Source organism: Haemaphysalis longicornis, unplaced genomic scaffold, assembly GCF_048455015.1.
Source record: "Haemaphysalis longicornis isolate Haplotype H1 unplaced genomic scaffold, Haemaphysalis longicornis Haplotype H1 scaffold_1, whole genome shotgun sequence".
Classification (NCBI taxonomy): Eukaryota; Metazoa; Arthropoda; class Arachnida; order Ixodida; family Ixodidae; genus Haemaphysalis; species Haemaphysalis longicornis.
Genome location: NW_027526203.1, coordinates 327,943,574 through 327,967,497, shown reverse-complemented (window position 1 = coordinate 327,967,497; position 23,924 = coordinate 327,943,574). Strand labels below are relative to the sequence as shown.

Genomic DNA, 23,924 nt, shown 5'->3' with positions numbered 1-23,924 from the left:
AAAAAAACAAGGACGGTAGAGAGCTTTGTCGAACAAAACCGGTGCAGATAAAAAGGAAATAAAAAGACATGTTCTGAATGTTCTTGTGTTGTTGCTATTCCTTTCTTCCTAGCGCATTCCAACTTGTGGGATTGGCTTTCAAGTTGGAGCTTTGAGCACCTAATGTGTCCGGTTTGCAAAATTCATAAAACTGTGAATTGGAAAAGCAAAAGTTGTAAATTAGTGTGTTCCGCGTGACACCGTAACGTTACGTGAGGCACGTGAGAAGGACAGGTGCACATTATCCGTGCAGAACCTCGATTCTAGGGAGGCTGTGGAGTGTGCTAGTCTTCTTGTTGACGTAATTCCCAAAGAAAGGAAATTGAAGAAATTGACGCAAATACGGAATATCAGAAAAGAAGCCAGTCAAAGTGATTCATGTCAAATCACCAAGAAACGGAAGCGAGGAAAAAGAAGCAAGTGCAATGTATCAGTAAAGGAGGAGAAAGAAAGGCCGGAAAGGCTGGGAGGTCAACCAGGTGTAGAGCCCGGTTTGCTACCCTGCACTGGGGGAATGGGGTTCAGGGGATAAAAGAGAGGAAGGGAGAAGAGGAAGAGATAGGAGGGAAGGCGCACTCTCTAGTCCTATTTTGGGCACTACAGTCCATGCAACTTCGTTTGGCTCAGGAAACGTAGAAGGGCTTTCGTCGCCTTGTGTGAAGTCGATGGTGGAGACCGATGACCTAGGATAGTCTCTACTGTAAGTGGTAGATAGTCCAATCGGCCGAGCACGGTGGAAAGCACGCTCCTCTCCGAAGAGTATTCAGGGCAGCGACACAGCACATGCTCTATAGTCTCTTCCGCCGCACAGGTGTCACATTGGGCAGTGCTGGCCATCCCGATGAGGAAGGAGTAGGCTTTCGTGAATGCCACTCCCAACCATAGTCTACAAAGTAAAGTCGACTGGGGTCGAGACAACCCATACGGAAGACGGCACTGATGAAGGGGATCTTGAATATAGAGACGGTGATTCAAAAAGTCCGGTGTGGTCCATGGCTTCATGGTGATTCTACGAGCAAATGAGCGAAGAGTCCTCGCGGCATCGGTTTTTGAAAGCGGAAGCAGGATAGTGCGTTCGCTCCTGTGGCCTGTACGAGCAGCTTCAACCGCCAATACGTTTCCGATGATTGCGCAGTGATCTGGAAGCCACTGGAATATTATGTCATGGCCGTTTTGGAATGGCTTGATGGAATTTTTCTCTAATCTCTGTCACCAGTTCATGGAGGCGGCCGTGGCGCAGGGCTGCGCGTAAGCTTTGTAAAGCAGCCTTGGAATCCAAGAAAATAGCTGAGTTTTGAGGAGTAGCTCCGATAGCGTGATAAAGATCGTCACGAATGGTTGCAAGTTCTGTAGCTATCGTGCTCGTGGTATGGGCAACATGGAATCGAGTTGTAGTAAAATATGCTGGAACAACCACCGCACCTGCCGAACTGGATGACGTTACTGACCCATCCGTGTATACATGTTTCCAGTCGTTGTACCGTTCATGCAGTAAAGATATTTTAAGGTTATGAAAGGCCAAGGATGGCAAGGCGGCCTTTCTGCCGATTCCCGGAACGCTGAGACAGATCTCAGGCAGTGCCAGACACCACAACTGGGAGGACGATGTAACCGCAGGGGCGTACCTCGGCTGAAAATGGCTGAAAACGTAGATCGTGGTCGATTCTAAAGAAGCTGCGCCAGATGGTAAGATGGCAGCCTCGTGAAAAGCCTAATGTATAGGCTTAGTGTTTCAGTTGCCACATACGTTGCTATTGGTTATTCCTGAGCGATGCTCAATCGGCAAGCAATTTCTGTTTCCTTGGAAGCCATTCTGCCGGGGAAAATTAAGGAGGTCAGAATTAACCACCCGAAGAATATTTTGGCTATTGACGTCGAGCAACGAGACGCAGTTGAAACAGTACATCAATTCAAGATGCTGGGACAAATGGAGGTTCGTGCCTACGTATCTCCAGGCCAGGGCGCTTCCCTGTGTGTCATCTATGATGCTGACGTATCCATGCCGGATGCCGACTTACTCATACTTAATAAACCGGCAACAGGTGGCGCAATCATCAAGCAGGTTAGTCGCCTGGGAAAATCACGTTGTGTTATGCTCGTGTTTCAAGATGGCACGTGTGAAGGTGGGCCACTTTCGGCACGCAGTGTGACCTTTCGTGCCGAAACCGTTGCAGTGTCGGAAATGCCTTATGGCCAGTAAAGAGAAGTATCGCCAGGCTTTCGCCTTCGAAGCACGTAAGCAGACTTACGTGCCTCGAGGAAATTTGCAATCGGAAAGTGGGCAGAAGGTTTCGATAACGCAATACCGAGCATCAACGATTTTGAATGTGGCGCGTTTCCACCCCGCGCTTTCTTTTTTTGCTAGTAGGCCATCGCCACGTGATTGCATTGTGTGGCACTGACGGCAGAAACTGCTTCTTATGACCAAACTATCTATACAAAAAGCTCATATTAACATCCGAAATAAAATATAAAAGACCTTTGTAGTGAAATACAGATTAATAAAATAAAAGCGCGATAAAGTAAAGCAGTTGGATTTTCTTGCCCCCACTAGCCACCAGTGCAACAGCGGAGCGAGAGAGCGCGCTGAAAAATGCCGCCACGACTTAGCGGCTGCCCTGGACCGGTTACGTCACCATTAGTGTTCCTTGTCTGGGGCGCGGCCCTCACGTGTCAACCCCCCCCCCCCCCTTCCATCTGACAGCGGTAAGCGTCAATCGCATTTTTAAAACATTGCAACTCCGGCTAGAAATATTACCATCACGTTACGGGGGCGACGCCAGAGCTCTGTATCCCGAATTTCGAGCAACCTCAGGCTTTATGGAATAGCACCCCAGGATAGCGCTAATAACTCGTTCCGCCTGTTTTAAAACAGCGAACTCGCTTTCCTTCTACATGATCCGCCGGCTCTTCACAGACTGTCAGAATAATGAAAAACAGTGCAAGTGCAAGCCACGTTCGGGACTAGCTCATCGTATGTTATTTAGAGGTGCAACCACGTTTTTATTCCTTCAGTGAACTCACCTCCAGGATGTCCGTCCTTTCCTCCGGCCGTTCATTTGTCTGTCAGTCTGTCTTTGAGGCACACTTTTATTACAAAACAGTTCTGGCTCGCTCTGTCACAGTTTGTCGCACATGTTGATCATGTCTCTTAAAGAAATGGTCCCGTACAACAGGCGCGGTCATGTCGCGATAAGTTCATGCCAGTTTTTCCTAGACTGGCCAAGAATTTCGCAGCTACACAAGAGGTGCAGTAAATAAATACCCAGTGCGGATGTCGGAAATCATTAAAAGTACGGTTTTTCGTGAATATGCTCATTACTTTTTTATTAGCAACAGCACATACGGCAAACAGTTTCAATCCTGTGAACTGGTTTAAAAATGAAGAAAAACAATGTCTGGTAAAGCCGTGCGAGAAGCAGCACGAAAACATGAAAGGAGGACGGAACACTTATGGTACAACAATAAATAAGGTGCCAACGTGAGCTTGTGACGCAAGCACAATGGTGGTAGTAGCGGACAAAACACTGCTATACAAGACAGATAACATGACTATTCACATAACAGAGCACTAGAGGTGAACCTAAGGTCCAGAAATACAAGCTTTGGCGACGTCTCAGGGAGAAGCGTTGCAGTTGTCAGCTAAGTTGACACAAGGACACTCAGGAAGCACGTAAAAGAAAATAGGACACTCTCCCCGAAACCACCTGCTTACTCGCAGTATTTCCTGAAAAGCGCGAAAATAACCGGATGCTTGTTAATGCAGTTTTACGATGTCTAGTACAAACGTTCCAATGCCTTCTGTTGAACACGGACATGATTTTAAACACTGAGGACATTGAAGTGTTAGTAAGCTTTGGTTTTGTGCATGTTTCTGGCATTATCAAGTTTACGGTCAAGTACTTTTAAAACAGATGGGCAGCTTTTCATCTAAAAGACAGTAAATTTTGTGATCTAAAATTACTCTTTTCTGCCAATCGATAATTGCGAGCCATGTTTATGAAAATGCCGTTCGCGGAAAGACATGTAAGCAGCACAGGCAAGCTTTTTTTTCTTTATTCTGACCTATTGAAGTCATCATCTAACTTGACACATTACATTCGCTTGACAACCAGTAGAAGCACGCACATTAGGACACTGTAGTTGCATCTTGTAAATACACAAAATGCCACAGCGCAGTGGCTTGAAGTATAAATGGCTGGACAAGAACAATGATAAAGTTACGCCGTTACTGCTCCCCGAACTGGGCGTCTCTGGGAGACGGGGAAACCCAAATGGGGTTTTGCGCCAGTTGCTTCAATGGAGGACGATTTTGCAGTTTTTCATGCGAACGCGCACTACTATATGCCTGCGTACTATTATAGTGGAGATTTCATGTATCAGGCGGCACACAAGCGTTGTAATATTACTCTTGCACATTGCTGCATATCTGCTTAACAAAGATTGGTTGGAAAACTGGCATGAAATAGATACATGGGAAATCGTAGCCGCTATGAATTGTCATAAAAACACAAACATGACCGATCTTGGGACATGTTCCTAGATATTCGGCAGCCAAATATCAGAGAGGCATTGTATTCTCTCCAGCTATCTTTCTCCGCTTTTGTTGTGCTACTAATACCTTTTTCTAGGGTTATTTACCCAGCTTTCCTCTTTTCCTTCTCTTGATATGCCTCTTGAGCTATAAACCGGTGTTGCAGGCTTGGTCCGTGCCTATTTCGAGAGGTTCCCAAATAAATTGTTTCGCCTCGTATGATTAAAATAAACCGAGCACTCAGCAGTAGTTTCCTGTATAATTCTTCTTTTTTTATCTATTTGGAAAATTGGTTTTATTGAAGTAATACCCCTATTTCCTCCGTAGTAACTGCTGTGGTACACCACAGCCCTTTGAATATCAAAATACTGTAATATTTTCACGGTACCACGTGGGTGTCTGCTTTATTTGAGGGGTAATCATTACAGTTAGTGCCTTTTTTATAATGGAGCTGTTATGCGTATAGTGCGCATGAAAACCTCGAGAAACCGCAAGACACCACTTTTTGGCGGAATAAAGAAAGTCTTTGATCGATATTAGCTAGAGAACAAAATATCAATCCTGCTTCTCCGTTGTTGTCATTGAGCAAGACTGTTATTTGGGGTTTTTAGTTTTGTACACAGCTATGCGTATTTAATTCATTCCGATGCCAATAACTAACACTACAAGATGTTCGTAACTTAACTTTCTTTACAATATGCGCTGCCACACCGCCTACACAAAACGAAAATATCTCTGGGATAAGGGCCTACATTGGAGCGTCCTCGTTGATTCTGCGGCTGCTTATTGTAAGAGCAACACAGCGGATAAAGCCCAGATTTGCACTCACGGCAAACCTTGACTATGTAACGTGATACGTAAATCCTTACTCTGCGAAAGAGCGACATAAAAAAATAATTAAAAGCGAGGCACTCTGTTTTCGCAAAATCCGAGAACTGGCTATCTGGTGATGTAGTCGATGATAGGGTGATAGGAGAAGTTGATTTTCTTGGCCACGTCCCTGGTCGTGGACGGCTCGGTGGTGGTTACCACTTGGAAGCGCTTGCCGTAGGGTCTCTGGCGCACAGGCTCCACCAACAAGACGTCGCCTCGAGAGGAGGTCGTCGCACCATTGCCGAGTCTCACGTTGGCCGTGCCCTGCGACGCTTGCCCCACGTGCGAGGACGGTCGCTCTCGCGCTGGTTTGTGGTACCTGCGCGACAGTGGCTCTATCTGCCTGAGAACCACGAACGTCGTAGTGTCGCCCCCGCTGCTTCTTCGAGTCGGAGTTAGAGGAAGAGCAGAGGCCGTGCCAGGGGAGAAAAGACGGGCAACCGTGAGTCAGGTCAGTGAGGAGGGAAGAAAAACGATTACTGTGTTCACAGGCTGTTATGTGTTAATATTATCAGGGTGGGACGTTCTCTACTTGCCTGTAAGAACCGAGTTAAATAAGGTGAGAGCTGCACTGGAGAAAGCGGGAGGTGTAATGTGAGGCATGCAGAATGACCACTTCCGCCGTATGCTTTACTAGATTTCTACAGAGGAACATGCTGGAGCACATCGAGCAACTTTTGCGAATTTAGGGGGGGGGGGGGGCAGATTTTGGTACAAGAAATGCTCAGGCTATGTGACAGAAAAGCGTGCTTGTTGTTGATATAACTCACGAATGCCAGTGTAATGGCAAGCGTAATAAGAATATCACGTTGAGGTTCTGACGTAATAACAAATGATCAGTGGAAGGAAACTGTGCAGGTTGATAAAATTGGGGCAACCGTGTAGTTGATTTACCTCGCCTCGAACGGCCGGTTTAATGATCTCTGTGCCTTGCAGCATGGGCTGCATAGTTCGGTTAAGGGCCATCGTAAGAAGGTACATGTCTTATGGACACTTCTCATCATCATCATCACCAGCCTATCTACGCCCACTGCAGGGCAAAGGCCTCTCCCATTATTCTCCAATTACCTTTGGAGTTGGCACAGGGCCGAGGTAATTGGACACTTCTGCGAGATATCAATTGCAGTTTCCCGCATGATATACAGATATCAGTAATTTTCCCCGTTTTTATTCGCGTCGCCTTTTAAGGGCTGCTTTAACAGAATGAATAAGTTTTGTGGCGGCCATAACTTTCTATACATTTTCAAGTGAGGTAGGCTTTTCATTTGACGTAGGGTCGATAGGTTTGAATTTGCGCAATTTTTTAAAATTTTATTCAAGAAGCTCACAAATTATAGTTAGAAATATATAAGCTCAAAATACCGAAGCTCACAAATTCTATGTTCTGTTGATATTTCATGACCCCGTTGATTTAAAAGAAAATCAATGTGTGGGGTGCCTTACGTGTTAAACAGACCTCAAGGAGAATCCGTGTGCAGGTGGGGAGCCACATACGAGAGTGCGGAATGTGCAAGAGGGGAAAAGGCCTCCGAGATGTTAATTTTGAATTAGTTAACCAGAATTAGTTGGCTGCCGGGAAAACCTAAGGAGAGAGACACAATGAGCAAATGGCAAACCCTTATAAAGACATAAATACATTTTACTTGGAGTACGTAAGTGGGTAAAGGCGGCCTGTGAATATTAAGTAACCCGATACTATACGATGACAAAATATAAATTTTACCACAATTCGGCCGCTGTCGCCTAAATTCTTAATCGTGTGATAACCCAGCCGCCAACACTTATGAGGATCACTCTCCTCACTAGCGGGTCAAAAAACAAACTCGTCAGGCTGCTTGGTGTCGTTCGTAACACAACTGTTTTTCACACCAATTTCTGCTTTTCCGAACAACCTTATAACGCTGTCAGAATTCCGTAACTACATTGCCTAGAGGTAACGGAAGCGCCACCCACTTTTATGGCTTCCTTCGGAATGAAATGAAAAAGCGGAGTCAGAATCCTACTGCTTATTCGGGGTGTAGGCGCCGATATATATGCGGCTTGGACCTCCGTGCGCACGTAGCGATATTAAACCAGGAGAGGCAGTATACACGACTCATGACCGACGGGACTGCGTGAAAAGCGGAAAGAAGATTCCGATACTCATGGCGGACAGAGAAGACACGCCACGCATTATTCAGAAGTGCACTGAAGACTCGTAGCGTGACTGCCTTCTCGTAGGAAGCACGAGACGCGAATCACTGCGTCCACATGACACTGCTACACTGCTCCTCACCAGCATGCCAAAGAGCGCAAGGAGCAGGGTTATGACCTTGCTCCTCTCGCTCCTCAGTATAGACTGCGGCGTGGAATCCCGCTGTTCATTCGAACCGCACACCTCGCGGACACAGAAGCCCACACACAGGAAACCCTGTGATAAGTACCCCCGTACAGCATGCTTTTTGCATTAAACCTCGCCGACAGCCCTACCGCAGTAAGTAGCCCCAGAACTGCTGCGTAACGTAACCTGCACGCTTTATGATACGTTACAACGTCATACTTTTCTGCTTGCTGCGCATCCCATGTGTGGAAGGATATAAAAAAGCATAATTAGGTACCTGGTCAAGTGCACACTGCGCGCAGCCTTCCCGTTACACCGTCGCTGGGCGAGCGCGGTACGCGGGCCTCCAAGAGAACATGACCATCGACTCGCCAACCCCATCCCCCGCCTCCCCAGTCGCATTCTTCTAGTAAGCACGTTCGCAGAGCCATTAAGATTGATACACATGTCGCTAGGTGCAGTGACCGCGCAGCAACCTAATGGGTAGCACATGCTTCCTGTGGCCTCCTAGACAAATCAGGGGAGGAGCACTGCAGTCGCGGAAATGAGCGAATGAGATCAACACCAACGCCATTGAAATCCCAACGCGCCGCCTTCTATAAACCTCTCGTCTAGTGCAAGGCGCCGAATGATTTCGGTGTAGGAAGCATGGGCACAATGACGTGTTTCACTTCCCATCCACAACCGCACACAGCAAACGACATTGGGCAAGCACATGAATATCACTTGATACATCATCTGGCGGCTCCCAGAAATTTCTTTTCTTTTAAAAGGCACGCCTTCTGGGGAATAAGTTCGCGCTGTGCTGGAGGCTCTAAACAGGGTTCAAGAGGGAGTGGGGTGATGTCATTTGATTTAGTCGCTATGTAGTTTGACCCTGATACTCACAAGTCTGAGAAGTGCAGTGAGCATCAGACCCTAGTCCTCATTCAATACGTCGATGCATACGCAGATGCGCGCATCAATATACGAGCCTGCCACCGTGAAAAAAATGTTTAGCATTTAAACTCACTGCATGGTACAAACAGTGTCTGGTTTTAAATTTTCATCTCTGCGAGGTTAGTGGGCAAACTCCTTCTCACTCTCACAGTAAGGCTCTAACGCAGCTCAGCTCCCCTCCCCCGTCACCTTTTTCTTCCTCTAAAAAAGTGTGAAGGTTCCACGAGCCAAAGCTACACCTGGGTTTTAAGGCGCGCCCTAGTGGGAGGGCTGCGAAATAATTTAGGCCCCCGGGATAATATTTAGCATGAGGAGAAATATGGATTGGCGGCTCTCTTTTTGTATGTAGAAATTATGCGTACATATACACGCACGCACAAACAAACACACGCACACACACATTATAATATTGTAAGAGGCATTCAAAGAGGTGTCGCTCGCTCATAGAGCAGGGAAAGCAGACACCGTTCATTTGGCGAACGCGCAGTAAAACCAACCTAGCCTCAGCGATGATAATGATCGTGTACAGGGGAAGAAGATAAAAGATTACTGAAAAGGATGACATGTGATGCTGATTACACAGAAGATTGAAATAAGTGAATTAGTGGGAAGCGGAGAACTCCAGTACTTACTATATATATATATATATATATATATATATATATATATATATATATATATATATATATAAATGTGTGTGTGTTGGTGCAATAAATATAACAATAACCACTCATCTCTGTGTGACATATATGCACTAAATGTTATCATTGAATTAATTGTATGATTCGAATTCTTAAAATTACCAATTCCCGAACCATTATTTCATTACAGTGCCAAGGAACAACCATGCAACCATGCGTTCTTGGGGCTGGTGCACCTTTCCTGTCGACATGTATTACAACATGGACTGGGCCACCAGTGGCAAGCCGCAAGGCTCCGTTGTTGGGCCTCTTCTGCTTTCTGTCTTTATTAATAACGTCTCGCCAGCTAACGTTCATCGCTGTTGCCTTACGCACAAAAAAATTTAAATATTTAAGGAACTCCACGTCTCACACTGCGCGCTTTTGAAACCTGCAATTGCCGTGTTTTGGGAGTCGGGAAACGCACATAGGTTAATACTTAAAGGGGCATTAAATTGATTTGTAAACATTGCGAGGTTGCTGGCGAAAATTGTAGTCTGGAGTCTCTAGGCCATGTTTCGACCACTTTCGCTGCGTTTACGCGACTTTATTCAGTAGAAGAATCAATTCAAAAATTCTGTGCTCTTCTCTGCATCCTCCTTGCCGATTTGTACGACGTTTCGCATGACGTCAAAAAATATGGCTTGGCTTGACTGCGCTACTGCCGGGATCGCTGACCCACCGACAGAATCAGTCGGCCGACCATTTAGTCGGCCGGCCGCCAGCGCGTCGTCGCAGTTTGTTCGCTCAGTTGAAACTAAGCCACGACACGATTTCTGCCTGGAGTATTCTGCTTTTAGTTTGTTAGTTTGTAGACTGTATTAAGCTCTAAGTCCGAGTAGTGCCATGCAAGCGCACATTCCACTCTTCGCTGACTGGTACGCTAGTGGAAAAATCTAAAGCCAATTGAAGGCGGGAGAAGAGTCATCGAAGTTAATATAGGTACTAAGGAAATAAAATCAACCGAACCTTTTTACCGTACGTCGCAAAACTAGGGTACAGGAAGCACTTTTTTGGCGCAGGGTGAACAAGAACAGCGGTCAGCAGCAGGACCCCACATCTGCAAACGCTTTTCTAAGAAATGCAGTTGCTGGGCATGAGGTACTGTGCGAATTTGGAGGACGCTTACTGGACGAGCGCAATACAACAAATAGTCATCTAAGCTGCTTGAAATGCTAAAACTTAATAAAAATTTATGCTGGATATACATTATGTACTTTAAATTTCCTACCCTGGCAGCGCTGGCTCGTGGCCGAGTAGTCTGGAGCTGAATGTATGTTTTGCAAGTCGCAAGTTCAAATCTCCGAGAGTGCATGCATTTTTTTTTTGAAGCTGATTTCTTTGTTTTTGGCCGATGTTTTCTATACTGAATTCAACATTTTTGCGCTGTAACGTTCATTGCTCTACGAACGAGTTCGCAGAACGCGCGCAGACTGACAATGACGCGCTGGCGAGTTCTAGTTGGCGTGTGGTGCTGCCATAAGCAGCGACTGCTTGCGGGCACAGTAACGAATCAGCCGAACTTCGGCCTGCGCAAACACGCCTGATACGACACAGGAACGAGCCAGGAAAGCTCCAAAGGGAGGGGAGGGGGGAAGCGCATCGCATTTGAGCGTCTCCGGGGGCGAAGAGGGCTTTCACCCAATGCGTACGCCTCGGCTAGTGATTGTTACGATTCCAAGCCGTGATGGTAGGCTTATCTGGCGCAGTTTACAGACGACAACGCGGAAGAAGTGCGGCATGCCAATCACTGAGGTGTCGAGCATGCCCACCCAACGATAACGTCGGATGCCATGCATGTTGTTTCACAGAACCGAAACAGAAACTTGTTTGAATTCTAATCTTGGGCATCGTCCAATCACGTAGCACATTTTACTGACGTCACTGCGGTTAGTTGGTGTGGCCGCCGCACACCGAACATCGTAGTTTTTCTTCGTTCAGGCTTTATAAAATGAATACCGCCTTATCGCCCGGATGAACGATGAAAAGCGTGTTTATTTGATCCAGTCTACGCAGTGCAAGAAAAAACAGGAACTTGACAAATATACTTCAGCGTTCAGCCTCCCTTTAACTGAACAAAAACCAGAGGGGTGTCATACACGCGTAGAATAACTGATATATGATATCTATCCTGTATGTGTCGAAGTGTCCAAAAGGGAGTTTTTTTTAAAATTAAATTTGCTTTTACTTCTAGCTTACCGTTACACCCCGTACTAACCAGATTACCCGTCGTGCGTTACGCACACAAGGTGCCAAACCCAGTATTTCCAAGAGTTCAACTATCCAGCCACATTGTTTAAGCTCTATCCTTCGTTCTGACGCTCTTTATTAGAATATGCATTGGTTGCATGGAACAGAATGCATCGATCCAACGCGGCGGCCATTCAGCGAGTGCAAAAACATTATCTCCATACTAAAACATGTGCGCCACGGCGAAGGGTAGAGCTAGACCACTTAAGGAATCGATTCCGTCGCCTAGCTTCCAATTGACCTATTTCCCTGCCCGAGGACGAAGTCCGACTTGCTATTTCCCTATAAACTTATGCATGCCCTCATTAATTGTATTGACCTGCTGGATGCTTTGCCTCTGAGAACTTCGAGAGGTAACATCAGGGTGTCTAGGCCGTTCCAGGTACGAACCCGAGGCGTTAACCCGAATACCCTAGAACGTAATGAGCTCCTCCACAATACGCTCGCGGAAAGATTCGACGTACTCAATCGTCTCCTTTCAACGTTTCGTAAAGCACTGCTCTCCTTGACCAACAAAAACAATTTGCAGGTCCGAGACCGTTGCGTAGGTACTAAAGTACACATCTCAAGTGAGCTGATTGTTTCTCAGTTTCTTTTTGTGTTCAAGTTAACGTATTTCCTTCACATGAACGTGGTTATCAGCGGTTATTTGGTACAGCTTATTTGTTTATTCTCTGCAGCAGTGAATCGCGTTTTAATTCAGTCTGGGTTTGCTTCCAACGGGTAGCCTCAATTTATGTTTCAGTATGCTTTGTCACGCTGCATAATATTACGCTGGGGTTATCTCTATTCGGCTACACTGATACGGGCCATTTGTGCCTTTCTTTGTTTTTGTGTTGCTCTCTTCCACCCCCTTCAGTTTCCTGGGCCCCTTCGCCATGTGGAAATTTGCGCCACTGCAAGACCGCCTGTTTGTTACTGGCACTTTTATATAATATTTATAGGATTATAATATTAATATTATTGTGATTAATACCCCGAAGAAACCATCAATCAGTTCCATATTTATGAATGTTCAAAAGTGCAGGGGCCATTTATACTGTCCTCTGTTAGGGATTCTTATCCCAATGTGCACACGCGGGCAGATTGCAAATGCTATTGTCCATGGTTATTTTCTGCTTGTTAGTGTTCTAGGCTATAGAATCTGCTAATTTTACACAAGTTATCTTTTCTGGCGTAACAACGCGAACCGTATCTGAAAAGAATTTCAAAATCTTTTTTGTACGGTATGCCCATAGACACTAAGAACAGTGTGTTTTCTCTTGCGCGTATACAAGTTTGTACTTCGTTATGTACTACAACTGTCGAGAGGACTTTTATTTGGTCAAGAGAGTTTTCGATTTTTCTGCCTGTAGTCGCGCACTTCGTCCTCGTTCGTGACCGACTTGTTGTATCCCGGGCATGCGCACGATACGGAGAACGTGCGCGTTCTTTTTGTTGTTGTTCTTTCTCTTACCCTAAACGAATCCCTTGACAAAATGTTTAGAGCGACTCGATAGGAGCGGAATAAATCCAGTCTTATACAGTTATAGACCGAATAATATCGACATCTATATTGTACTGCTTCTAATTGCTTTTTTTCTCTCTTCGTTTCCCTCTTCGCTTTCCTCTACTGTACTATGAAGTAGTAAAACTCTTACGGTTTTCGTGCTCGCACTGCCGACACCCATTGTTTTGCTTTGGCAGGCCTGAATTTGTGACGCGGTGTTTTATGAATGAAGGAACATTTTATTAAGGCGAAAGCCTTAGGTTTCCCATGGTGGGAAAAAGTGCCGCCATCGTTGTTGTTATTGTTTGTTGTAATTGCCCGGCCAAGGAAGTGACAGCCGCTGTAAAGCTTAAATACATGTGCGATCCAATGGGATTTCAACTCGGGTCTCCGCACTAGCAGTCCTGTGCTTCACGAACTGTGTTATCTCCGAACGTTGCGAGCGTAGACCAAAAGTTGTCGCTGTTGTTCCTTTCCTCGTGGTACATACACACTGAGGGATTGGATAAGAACCGCGACTTTGAGGGGTGATGTGCCACCTTCACTAAATTCGCAAATCTATAGTTTCGAAACGTAACAGCTGTAGAGTAGTGCGCGCCTCGTAACACGAGAATGGGATGACACGTCAGTCGAACAGGTGCACACTAGCCGCGCAAAACCCTGACTCTAGGCAAGCTGCGAAGTGTGCCGGTGTGCTTACTGACGTAATTCATGCCGTAAGACGCAGAAAAAAAAGTCAAGAAAGAGACGCGTACCCGGTGTAGCAGGAAAGAAGCCAGTCGAAGTAATTCACACCAAAAGACAAAAAATAAACACAGAAAGAGTTGCAAATACGATGTAGCAGTAAACAAGCTGTTAAGCGTTTCCAGGCTTTATCCTCAAACACGTAATCAGACTTACGTGTCGCGAGAAATTTTTGTCATTATTAGTGTTATCAAATCAGCAATATTATTAATATTACTATTATTTATATTGTATTTGTTGTCCTTATTTCTGTTGTTATTGTAATTTAATCCGAACTCCGTAACAAGATATAACCTAATCTAACTACCGGTCTTTTCCCGCCTGTACAATTTGCAATGTTAAGTTCAAATTTATCTCTAATGTATTCAGAAAAAACATAAACGTATGTATACATTGGGTATAATGTTCAGGAGAGGTTCCAAGGTTGCCAAACCACATGCGGAACCTCCTAGTTGTCCATACTTGTATGCACACGTTACTCTGTCGTCCCTTCGCAGATTTCATTTTTTGCTCAGACCACATCGTAGCCCCTGTCATTCGACGAATTCCCAAATTTAGGAACGCTGATTTGTTGTCCTGGAACGTTATAATGAACCCGACCTGTAGCTGCTTTTAGAGGGTATTGTAAATTTTCTACAAGAATCGAACTGATTTTCTTGTGTCGTTAGAATATAAAGCTTCGCCCAGTGGCGAAGATTACTTTATGTAATGAGCTACAAGTATTACCCCTTAATTCGCTACCCCCTTTCAGCTTTGCTAAAGTACTAACTTTGATTAGTTGCGGTGTTTAGAACTCTAATAATGGTATTTCGTCCTTTTATGTGGCCTAGAAATATAAAATACAACATTATGTCAAACGAGGCTTCACATTGAATTTGATTTTTTTTAAACAAATGTTTTGGTTTGTGGTGTCGAAGCAGCGGCTCAGCTACGAAGAGCGCTGGGTGTTTAATGACACCCATGTATTTTAAGCCACACAGGGATTCTTTAATCTGTATGAAACCGTTTTCACACGCACAGGCTTTCCTTGTTTGTTTGTCCCCAATGGGCATGACTGCCGCAGCAGCGGGGTTTCACACGTGCCAAAGTGCTTAGGCTACATGCAACGGGCCTGGCTCTCCACTTTGCACGACCGTCAATCACTCGCACCATTCCTCTCAGGATGGTTTAGTGTAAGTAACAGCCTCGGTTGTAGCATCACGAATGAGAGGAGCTCCTGCCTTCATTGTGGACGAGGTCCCCAGAGGAAAACAAAGAGTTTCTTTCAAAAACACTTTTTACCGAGATGCGGACCTATTATTTATTTGCCTGAATCCATAAAGTAGTGTCCTAAGACATATACATGAAAAACAAAATGCGCTACGTTTCCACTATAGAATATTTTTTTCTAGTTTCAAAGCGACCGATTTAAAAACACCAGCGAATTTGTTGCTTCGAAAGCCAAGAGATAGACGCTGATGTTTTCCTGGGAAGTAACAACACTGAAAATTTGTACGACAATGATCGGGAAACGCCGTGATCAAACGCAGCTTTTTCACTCTTTCCAGCAAGTTCTCTCGGGGCGTGCTGTCATTCGGTATTACGTGCGCCCGTGCTTTTGTGAAACGACTTCGCCTAGAGATTTACTGCAAGTCAATGGCCTTAGGTAAGAGAAATAGACGTACCTCCCGCGCCTGATTAAAGGGACCCTGCAACACTCTTTGAGCAGTGCAAGTAAACCTGCGCGACGTTTAGATTACACTGCCAGGAATACCTGAGCCAAATATTACACGTGCACGTGAAGCGGTGAGCGCGCAAATCGATGTGAAAGACGCGGAAAAACCAACCGCTCTCTCTTCAGTTGTCCTCATTATGCGTGGCCTAAGGGACGTCACATAGGCCATGGCTGCCCGGTCGGCTGTCACTGGTCAACTTCGCGGCTAGATTGTCCCATTTCCGTCGTCGTCATCACTGTGTACGAACCTCTTCTATGCCTGAACCTGTAGGCACAGTTTTGCCGTTTCTTTTGTATTTTGAGTGCGCGCGGAGTTTGAGTGATGAGCTCAATACTTCCCTTTCAACGGGACCACTCGACTACAAACGTTTATTGCTTCAAAAACGCCCTACCAGCCCGAGCGCGCACTTGCGAGCAGGCACCTATGCCTGCTTTTTTGTGGCACCAGACCGGAAATAGGCCCCTCCGCGTTGCGGAGAAAAGGAGAAAACTACTCGGCATGTGATATATCGAAGGCCGCCGAAAAGAACGCCGCGAGCCGCCCCCCTCTCCGGGAGAGAGCGCGCAGCTTTCGTCGCGTGGTTCGCGGTCGAGTTGAGAGGGAACGATTATGCGCGATTTCTCATCGCGCGTGATTTCGTTAATTGTGAACGGATTTTCATAATTCTTGCGGGAGGAGATTTCTGGGACAATATACTTTATCCCAAAACACATTACTAGTAGTCGATGGCAAGTGTTGCAGGGTCCCTTTAAAGTTTGAATCTACACGGCAGGCTGGTCGTTACTTATGTGCAAGACAAAGTCTTCTTGAAGGTTCTGCTAGCACTGTTAGTTTGTGTGACTCCTTTGTTCTTCAGAAATCTAGCAGATAGGCTGGCGTGTTCAGGATACGACACCGACAGATCCTCGAGGTTGTAAAAAGAAACAGCATCGTGAAAAACACCAGTATATTCTAGGCTACAGGAGCCCAAGAATGCTGCGCTTTGAGAAAATACGCAAGTAAAGTGTACTGTATACAATAATGATCTTTAACTGTGCTCGTAAATACCAGCATAGGCGGTGCATACGTTTTGACGAAGAAAAATTAAGGGCTTCCATTCATTCAGTTGCATATGGCATCTCGCTTCTTTCCGAAGGTAGGTAGAAAACGAGATGACAGGGGTTTATAAATGTGGGAATGTGTGACTGTTTTACATAGTCTTGAGTCGTTACAAGTATACGTAAGGAAGCATATAAGCATGATATCAAGTTCTAATTGATATCGGACCTAACAGAGTGTTTTTTTTTTCCTTTCGAGGGATCAGTGTGGTACAACGTGACTGATTTTATCGCAAGTGTCCTGCTTTTCACTGGTTCCTAAAATACATTCACAGTATTGCTTGCTATCACACCCATATTTCGATTAGCGAATGATAGGGATGGAAGGACATCGGAAGGCTATTTTGAAGGAGGTTTCTCCATGGCCGCATTACGTCCTTCTGTGACATTTTGTTAATGTCCCTTGCAGCGGCCATGAAAACAAAAAACAGGTTTGATTCATTAGAAACACTGCTATATCCCTAAACCAATGATCACAATTTTATTGCAAACTTCGAATAAGTAATGGAGATACCAAAAAAACATGTGAAGCAGGGGCGACTCCCTATCAACTTTTATGCACCTTCTTTGTGACGTCACAGAATCTTGTTTGTGCAATTAACGGCCGCAGAACTCACCCATCGTTAAGACACATTACTCTACGATTGTAGTGGGGACTCTAGTACTGTGACCTTATCAATTGAATGCTAACGTGCGGTGAACACACCGAAAATTATGTTTTTAGTTCTGGCTCATATGACGTCTCTGCTGTTCATAACGCGTCACTGTAGCGCGAAATCTGGATATTTTTCAATACTTCTTGCGTTTTCTCGGGTGAAAACATTTTTTGTCGCTGGAATAGAGCGAGTGAGGTACTAAAGCTTAGTTCCCTCAAAATAAGCAAAGTTGTATTTTATCTTCATGGCCCCTTAAGAGGATAACAGGAAAGTCATAAGCCCTTCACGCCGTTGCTGCAGTTACTATGCTCTCTAAATTCTTCTGGAGGGAACCCGTTGACGTAATATTTCCTGTCTCATTCAGGGATACGCAAGTCCACTACAGCAGTACTGGACTTGTCATGAAGGAGATTGGCTTAGCGCTTGCTTGCCCAGTGGGGACCGAATTCACGCCTTTCGACAGGCGGGGGTTCGGTCCCCACTTTGGGTGCGTGTTTTTTTTCTTTCTTTCTTTCTTATGTATATTTAAAATGTTAACTTCACTAACCGTAGTAAAAAAGAGCCTAACAACACCCCTATGCCTCCTTTGGCGTTGTAGACTGCCTACCTATGTTTCTGTATTTCCGTATTTCATCAACGAGCCCCTTATTTCCCAATTATATAATATATATATATATATATATATATATATATATATATATATATATATATATATATATATATATATATATATATATATTTATATTTATATAGACAGAAAATAAGGGTTGGCAGTCAAGAAAACCTCGGAAAGCAAAGGGGAGGTTGTGGTGGGTCATAGAAACAGATGAATTTTTTGAGTCAGAAAGAAAGTGGTGAATATATATATATATATATATTGCTGAGCACGAGGACGCGGGTTCGATTGCCGGCCGCGGCGGCCGCTTTTCCGATGGAGCCGGAAAGCAAAAACGCCCGTGTAAACGAGATTTCGGCGCACGTTAAAAATTCCCAGGTGGTCAAAATTAAGCCGGAGCCCTCCACTACGGCCCGCCTGATCGCCTGTGTTGCGTCGCCCCGTTAAACCATACAATCATTCAATAAATGAAAAGTCAAGAATGCGTCCGATGTCGACCAGCTCAGGCTTGGTACGTGTCTTTTTCGCTGCTAATTTGGTGGCGAAGCTCTACCAATTGAGCTACCGCCGTGACGCAATCCGCCTCACATTTGTTGTGTACTTTTGAGTATAGATGTACTTCCTACATTCATTGTTCTTTGCGAGGGCCGCTCCGACAACTTCGCGTTGTGAGGGATCACCTTTTTACGCCCCGCAGTAGTGACACGAGTGTCTGCGCCGTGTCAGTACTGAGTAGCCGTCCGCTAGACACGAACTCGCGTGTGCTACCTGTGCCACCAAGACTGGCCGAGCCGAGGCCCTTCGCTATGCATGTAGCGTTTGATAACTGCGAATAAATGGCTGGTTGGGTGAACATATTCAAGAACGCCAATGAAGGCTGAAGAGATGTCATTGTTCTGTTTTGTGTTGGGCTAGAAATTTCGGGGTTGTAGAGAAGAAGGAAGGAACAACAAGATTGCTTAACATTTTTCAACTTCTTTCAGCCTTCTATGTTGGAGTCATTCTCAAATATATATAGCCACGGGGAGAGGAGATGAACCACTCCCCCATATGTAGTCTCAATGGCGTTCTTGATTGTATGGTTTTCTTACTATGTTCATTCAACAAACCTCTTATTCTCTTATTCCCAAGCTGCCGCCTTTGGATATCCGTGCGTAAATCCCCGCTATCTTATACGCCCGAATGTCACTGTTTTTGGTTCCGGTACTAAATTGTTACAACTCCGCCTGTCCGATTCGCTATTGGCTCCTGACTTGTGAACCTGAGTTTCTCAATCTGCTCCTTCGTTTTCCGAGATCGTTCACCCGCTGTTGTCCAGGTCCTCCCCTTTATAGCCTTCCCCTGGGTCTGTTGTTATTTTAGGTTGCCGTTGAGTTTGTCTGCGGTTTTAACCTCTTCCTCTACTCCACGAATTTGTTCTGCAGCATTTGTGGAAACTCTTCCAATCTTTCTGTCACTGATTGCATGTTTAGTTTCGTTCATTTAACCGGTTTCACACTTTCTCTTTTTCATTCTAGTCTTATTCTGCTTCTTACCAACCTGTGATCACTGACTGCTCGTGACTTTGCCTAGCACTTCGACATCCTTAAATCCTACGCAATTCATAGATTGGCAGTTAGAGGAAAGCCAATATCATTTTTAGTTATACCGCTTGGGCTCATCCATGTCCGTTTCTTGCCCATTCGCTTGCAGAAGAATGTATTAATTTCCTCGGGTTGTTGTTGTTTCTCCCCGAAAATCCAACGAGTATATCACCTCGGCTATTCCGATTACCCCTTCCCAAGTGGCACAACTGCGCGTTAGTCTACCGGCTTCTTTTTTCTACCTTTGCGTGAAATTATCTAATCACAAGTGTGTACAGTTCGCCCTATTCACCGCCAATTCGACATCCTCTAAAAACTGTCAAAGTCTCATCTGTGTACGCTAGGCATTTTTGAATAGGCTTGCACAACGTTTGGCTCGTAGCCTCCATTTAGGTTGACCGCAGCGGCCATAACCCTATCGCTAAAGCTGTAGAATTATTTCCCATTCCCTGCATTCTCTCTATGGACCAACAATATTATTCCCAGCTCCTTCCTCCCTTCATGCCTTGTGTAGCACACGATATGCCCACTAGTCAGTACCTTAAAAGGGCCATGAAGACAAAGTAAGAGTTGTAACATTATAAAAGCTGCTCTGTCCCGATAAAAATTATACGAATTTTATAGCGATCTTAGAAAATAGTGCAGATATTAGGGGAAACAGGTCCAGCAGTGGCGACTCCCCATTATCTTTCCGGCAACTTTTCTATGATGTCACAGAATCTTGTTTGTGCGATTGGCGGCCGTCGAACTAATCCATCGCTAACTAACATGACTGGGCTGTGGTAGTGGGGCCTCTAGTTCGATTTGATCGCATCAGTTGAATGCGAACGGGCAGTGAACACACTGAGAATTAGGTTTTTAGTTCTGGACCATATGACGTCTGTCTTGTTCATAACCCGTCACTGTAGCGCGAAATATGAATATTTTTCAATACGTTTTGCGTTTGTTCCGGTAAAAACGTCTTTCGTGGACGCGATGGAGCAGAGTGAGGTGCTGAATCTTTGTTCTATCAAATTAAAAAAGTTGTATTTTGTCTTCATGACCCCTTTAAAGCCCTCCCTTGCTCTTTCATCCACGCTTAATCCCATGATATCCCATTTAATGCATTGAAACTCCTCTAGCGGCAAAGACACACAGCCCTTGCTCGGCAGAGTCTCCGTATTGAGCGTCACCAGGTACAAGTTCCAGCGTAGTGAAGGGGAATACAGCCGTTCCGGGAGCCGAATTAGTGAGGAATTGGGCGCGTGGTACCAAGGTTTTGTGTTCGGGTCCCACCCGGGGGGCATGTATGTCGCCATTTTTTTTATTTCAAACAATCCAAACGTTTCTATTCCTACACATAAAAATGACGAAATACTGCCCCGTATGTCGTGCTTGGTGTTTCTATTCTGCTTGCTTTTCTTTCTTTACATATGTACACCCGCCCAAGTTTTTACCAATATCACGGGAGCGTCGACCGTTCGGTCGATCAGCGCCGCGTGATGGAGTGATACGGCAAACTCGGCTAGAGTAGCCGCATGCGCACTAAGCAAAGGCCGCTGCTGCCATCGGCTGCTAGGCTGTACCAAGAGCAGGCGGCCGCCCCCGATTTTTGTTACTTGCTTATCACACTGCCTAGCTGCCATACTCGAAATCTTTCTTCAAGACCAGGCACGTGGCGCCAACTGAAAACAGAGTAATCAGCGTTGCCAAAAGCAAAGTTCGTTCAGCGCAAGGTTCGTTCGGCAATGCTGATTACTCAGTTTTCAGTTGGCGCCACATGCCTGGTCTTGAAAAAAAATTTCGAGCATGGCAGGCAGTGTGATAAGCAAATAACAAAAATCGGGGAGGGCCGTCTGCTCTTGGAAAAGCCTAGCAGCCGATGGCAGCAGCGGCCTTTACTTAGTGCGCATGCGGCTATTCTCGTCGAGTTTGCCGCATCACTCCATCACGCGGCGCTGATCGACCGAACAGTCGACGCTCCCGTGATATTGGTAAAAAATTGGGCGGGTGTACATACATACATGCATACATACATACATACATACATACATACATATATACATACATACATACATACATACATACATACATACATACATACATGCATACATGCATACATGCATGCATGCATACATGCATACATGCATACATACATACATACATACATACATACATACATACATACATACATACATACATACATACATACATACAGATCCATAGTGTCTGAACAGAAAGGCCGCTGCCAAGGGCGGGGAATAATAGGATGAGTATAAAGTCTCTCGCAGGTTGGAACCACAATATCGAAATTTATTAGCGCTGTGCTGACCCTCCTCGGAGTTCTTCCGAGTCTATAACTAACCCTGATGAAGGCGAGTCCCCTGGCTGAAGCGTTAATAATCGCTGCTTTCTGAACTTCAGCTTGAAGTTTCATAACTATATTCCTGTGTCTACTAAGGGAAGGGGATGTTCTTGCGGCCTCCTTAACGAAGAAAGAATAAATTTCCTCAGACATCCACTTTGCATTACTCGAAGTCAACTACAATACGCTTCTGAGTGGGACGCCAAGAACACCGGGGGGTTTCTTTTCCGCCTTATATCCTTGACGAGCAATGCGACCGCCTTAAACCAAAGCAATACCCTTGACTTCATTCAGCAAAGCCTCTACGAGGCAGCTGGCTTTCCTACATTGTGAAAGTTCGAACAACGCCGGGGGCGTGGAGAATGCGCCAATGTCGCCGACACCGCTTAACAAAAATAACGCGATTGAGGCCTTTTTTATCGCCCTACGACTTTTGGCGAAATAAAATTGGATGGATGAAGCCAGCAGTTTTCAAGGACCCCTTGGCGAATGTGTCTTGATTGGCAGGCCTCCAAATTTAGCGTTCTAATTTTATTTGCTATCCAATCTTTTGGCCACAGCGCATCGTCCTTTATGGACGTCCTTTAAACTCGGCTACTCCCAAGGCCTCAACGATCAATACTCTTCCCTGAGGTGTTCTTGATTATTTTTATAGTAGATTTGGAAGCTCTTTGTGGCACCTGTTTGTGGTTTTAAGTTCACAGCGTGCGGTGTCTCGAGAATCCCATCACGCCCTGTTAGGACACGAAGCTGGTCACACTGGCTGACCACCCTGTAGCGCTGCAGTTTACTGCTATCATAGAGTAGTAAATATGCCTAAACCGAAATTTTGAATCAGAATAAAATCATGTCTTGCGGATGTGATCTGTAATGTTTGCAAGGTCTTCTGAATCTGTTTATGCCAATACTGGCTAACCCAGGGCCATACCCAGAGGGGGGGTTTGGGGGTTCGAACCCCTCCCGAAATCTTTTCCAGGCAGCACGTAAGCAATACTTAATGTTGCTTTCAGCAAAACTACCCCCTTCCCAAAATCCATAACCCCCCCCCGAAAAAAAATTTCTGGGTACGGCCCTGGGCTAACCTTCTTTGATAATCAGGCATCGAGACAAAATCTCCTCTTGCTTGGAATGTCACGCCCCGTGGTAGCCTGTAGCTGCGAAGGACCACTGTTCCTACTTACGAGGGCACCTACCCGGTTCCCCCGCAATGAGGCTGCTGCTCTGATGAATGTTACAAGCAAAACAAATGCTGTCACACCTGAGCTATTCACTGAAAATAACATAGGAAGACGAAAGTTTCTTATTGCCCCTACCACGCATCTCTCCCCCTCTCCCCGTCCTTCCCTCTAGCTCTTCCCATGAGAAACACAATCCTGGTATTTGTCTTTAGGTGGTGGTTTAGCATGTGGAGTGAGCCCCGCACTGACCACGTGTTTGTCCTAGAGTTTGAAATTCCGTGTTTAGGTTAAACACGTACGTTTTCATTGAACGCTTTGTGTGGTAGGTGCGCGTCATTCTCTTGGTTAATTGGTTGGTAGCTGTTTTTGCATAGATTAGTTTGGCTCAAAGTTGTGAGGGTGCTGGGAGGGTTTATGTCTGTTACGAAATAAAATTTAAAAAGTCCGTACAACTGTTACTTACAGCCAAATTTTGATAATTAAGGTGTGGTGTTGTTAAGAATAACATCGCCAATAATGTATTTCCATTAAATTAAAACAGTGGCACGACCGGGTGGAGTTTCAACCAGTCATAAATGTCGATGTTTTGTTTTCAAAGTTTTGCGCTAACTTAAAACTCAACGACTGAGTTAAATAAAGAAGAGTACGACTGTACAATACGAATAGAGTTGTGTTTCATAAAAATAGGAAAAACGCGGACGAAGTTATGACATCAGAATGATCTGACAAAAAGAGAAGGTAGAGCATGCCGTCGGAGCTTCCTCAGTGCGTCCTCCGTCGATTGCAGTCAAGCGGAAAGGGGTTGGTTCAATTTAGCGACAGACAGACAGACAGACAGACAGACAGACAGACAGACAGACAGACAGA

General features: G+C 45.2%; 1 protein-coding gene across 1 annotated transcript in view; it reads right to left on the bottom strand.

The window, feature by feature from the left end:
* Positions 1-3,383: 3,383 nt before the first annotated feature.
* The window catches only part of LOC144151959 (uncharacterized), a 59,241-nt gene continuing 38,700 nt past the window's right edge, over positions 3,384-23,924 (bottom strand). The window contains exon 7 of the mRNA XM_077683147.1: positions 3,384-5,828. Within this exon, the coding sequence (XP_077539273.1) occupies positions 5,513-5,828 (316 nt within the window). The 3' untranslated portion in view covers positions 3,384-5,512. The remainder of the gene's footprint in view (positions 5,829-23,924) is intronic.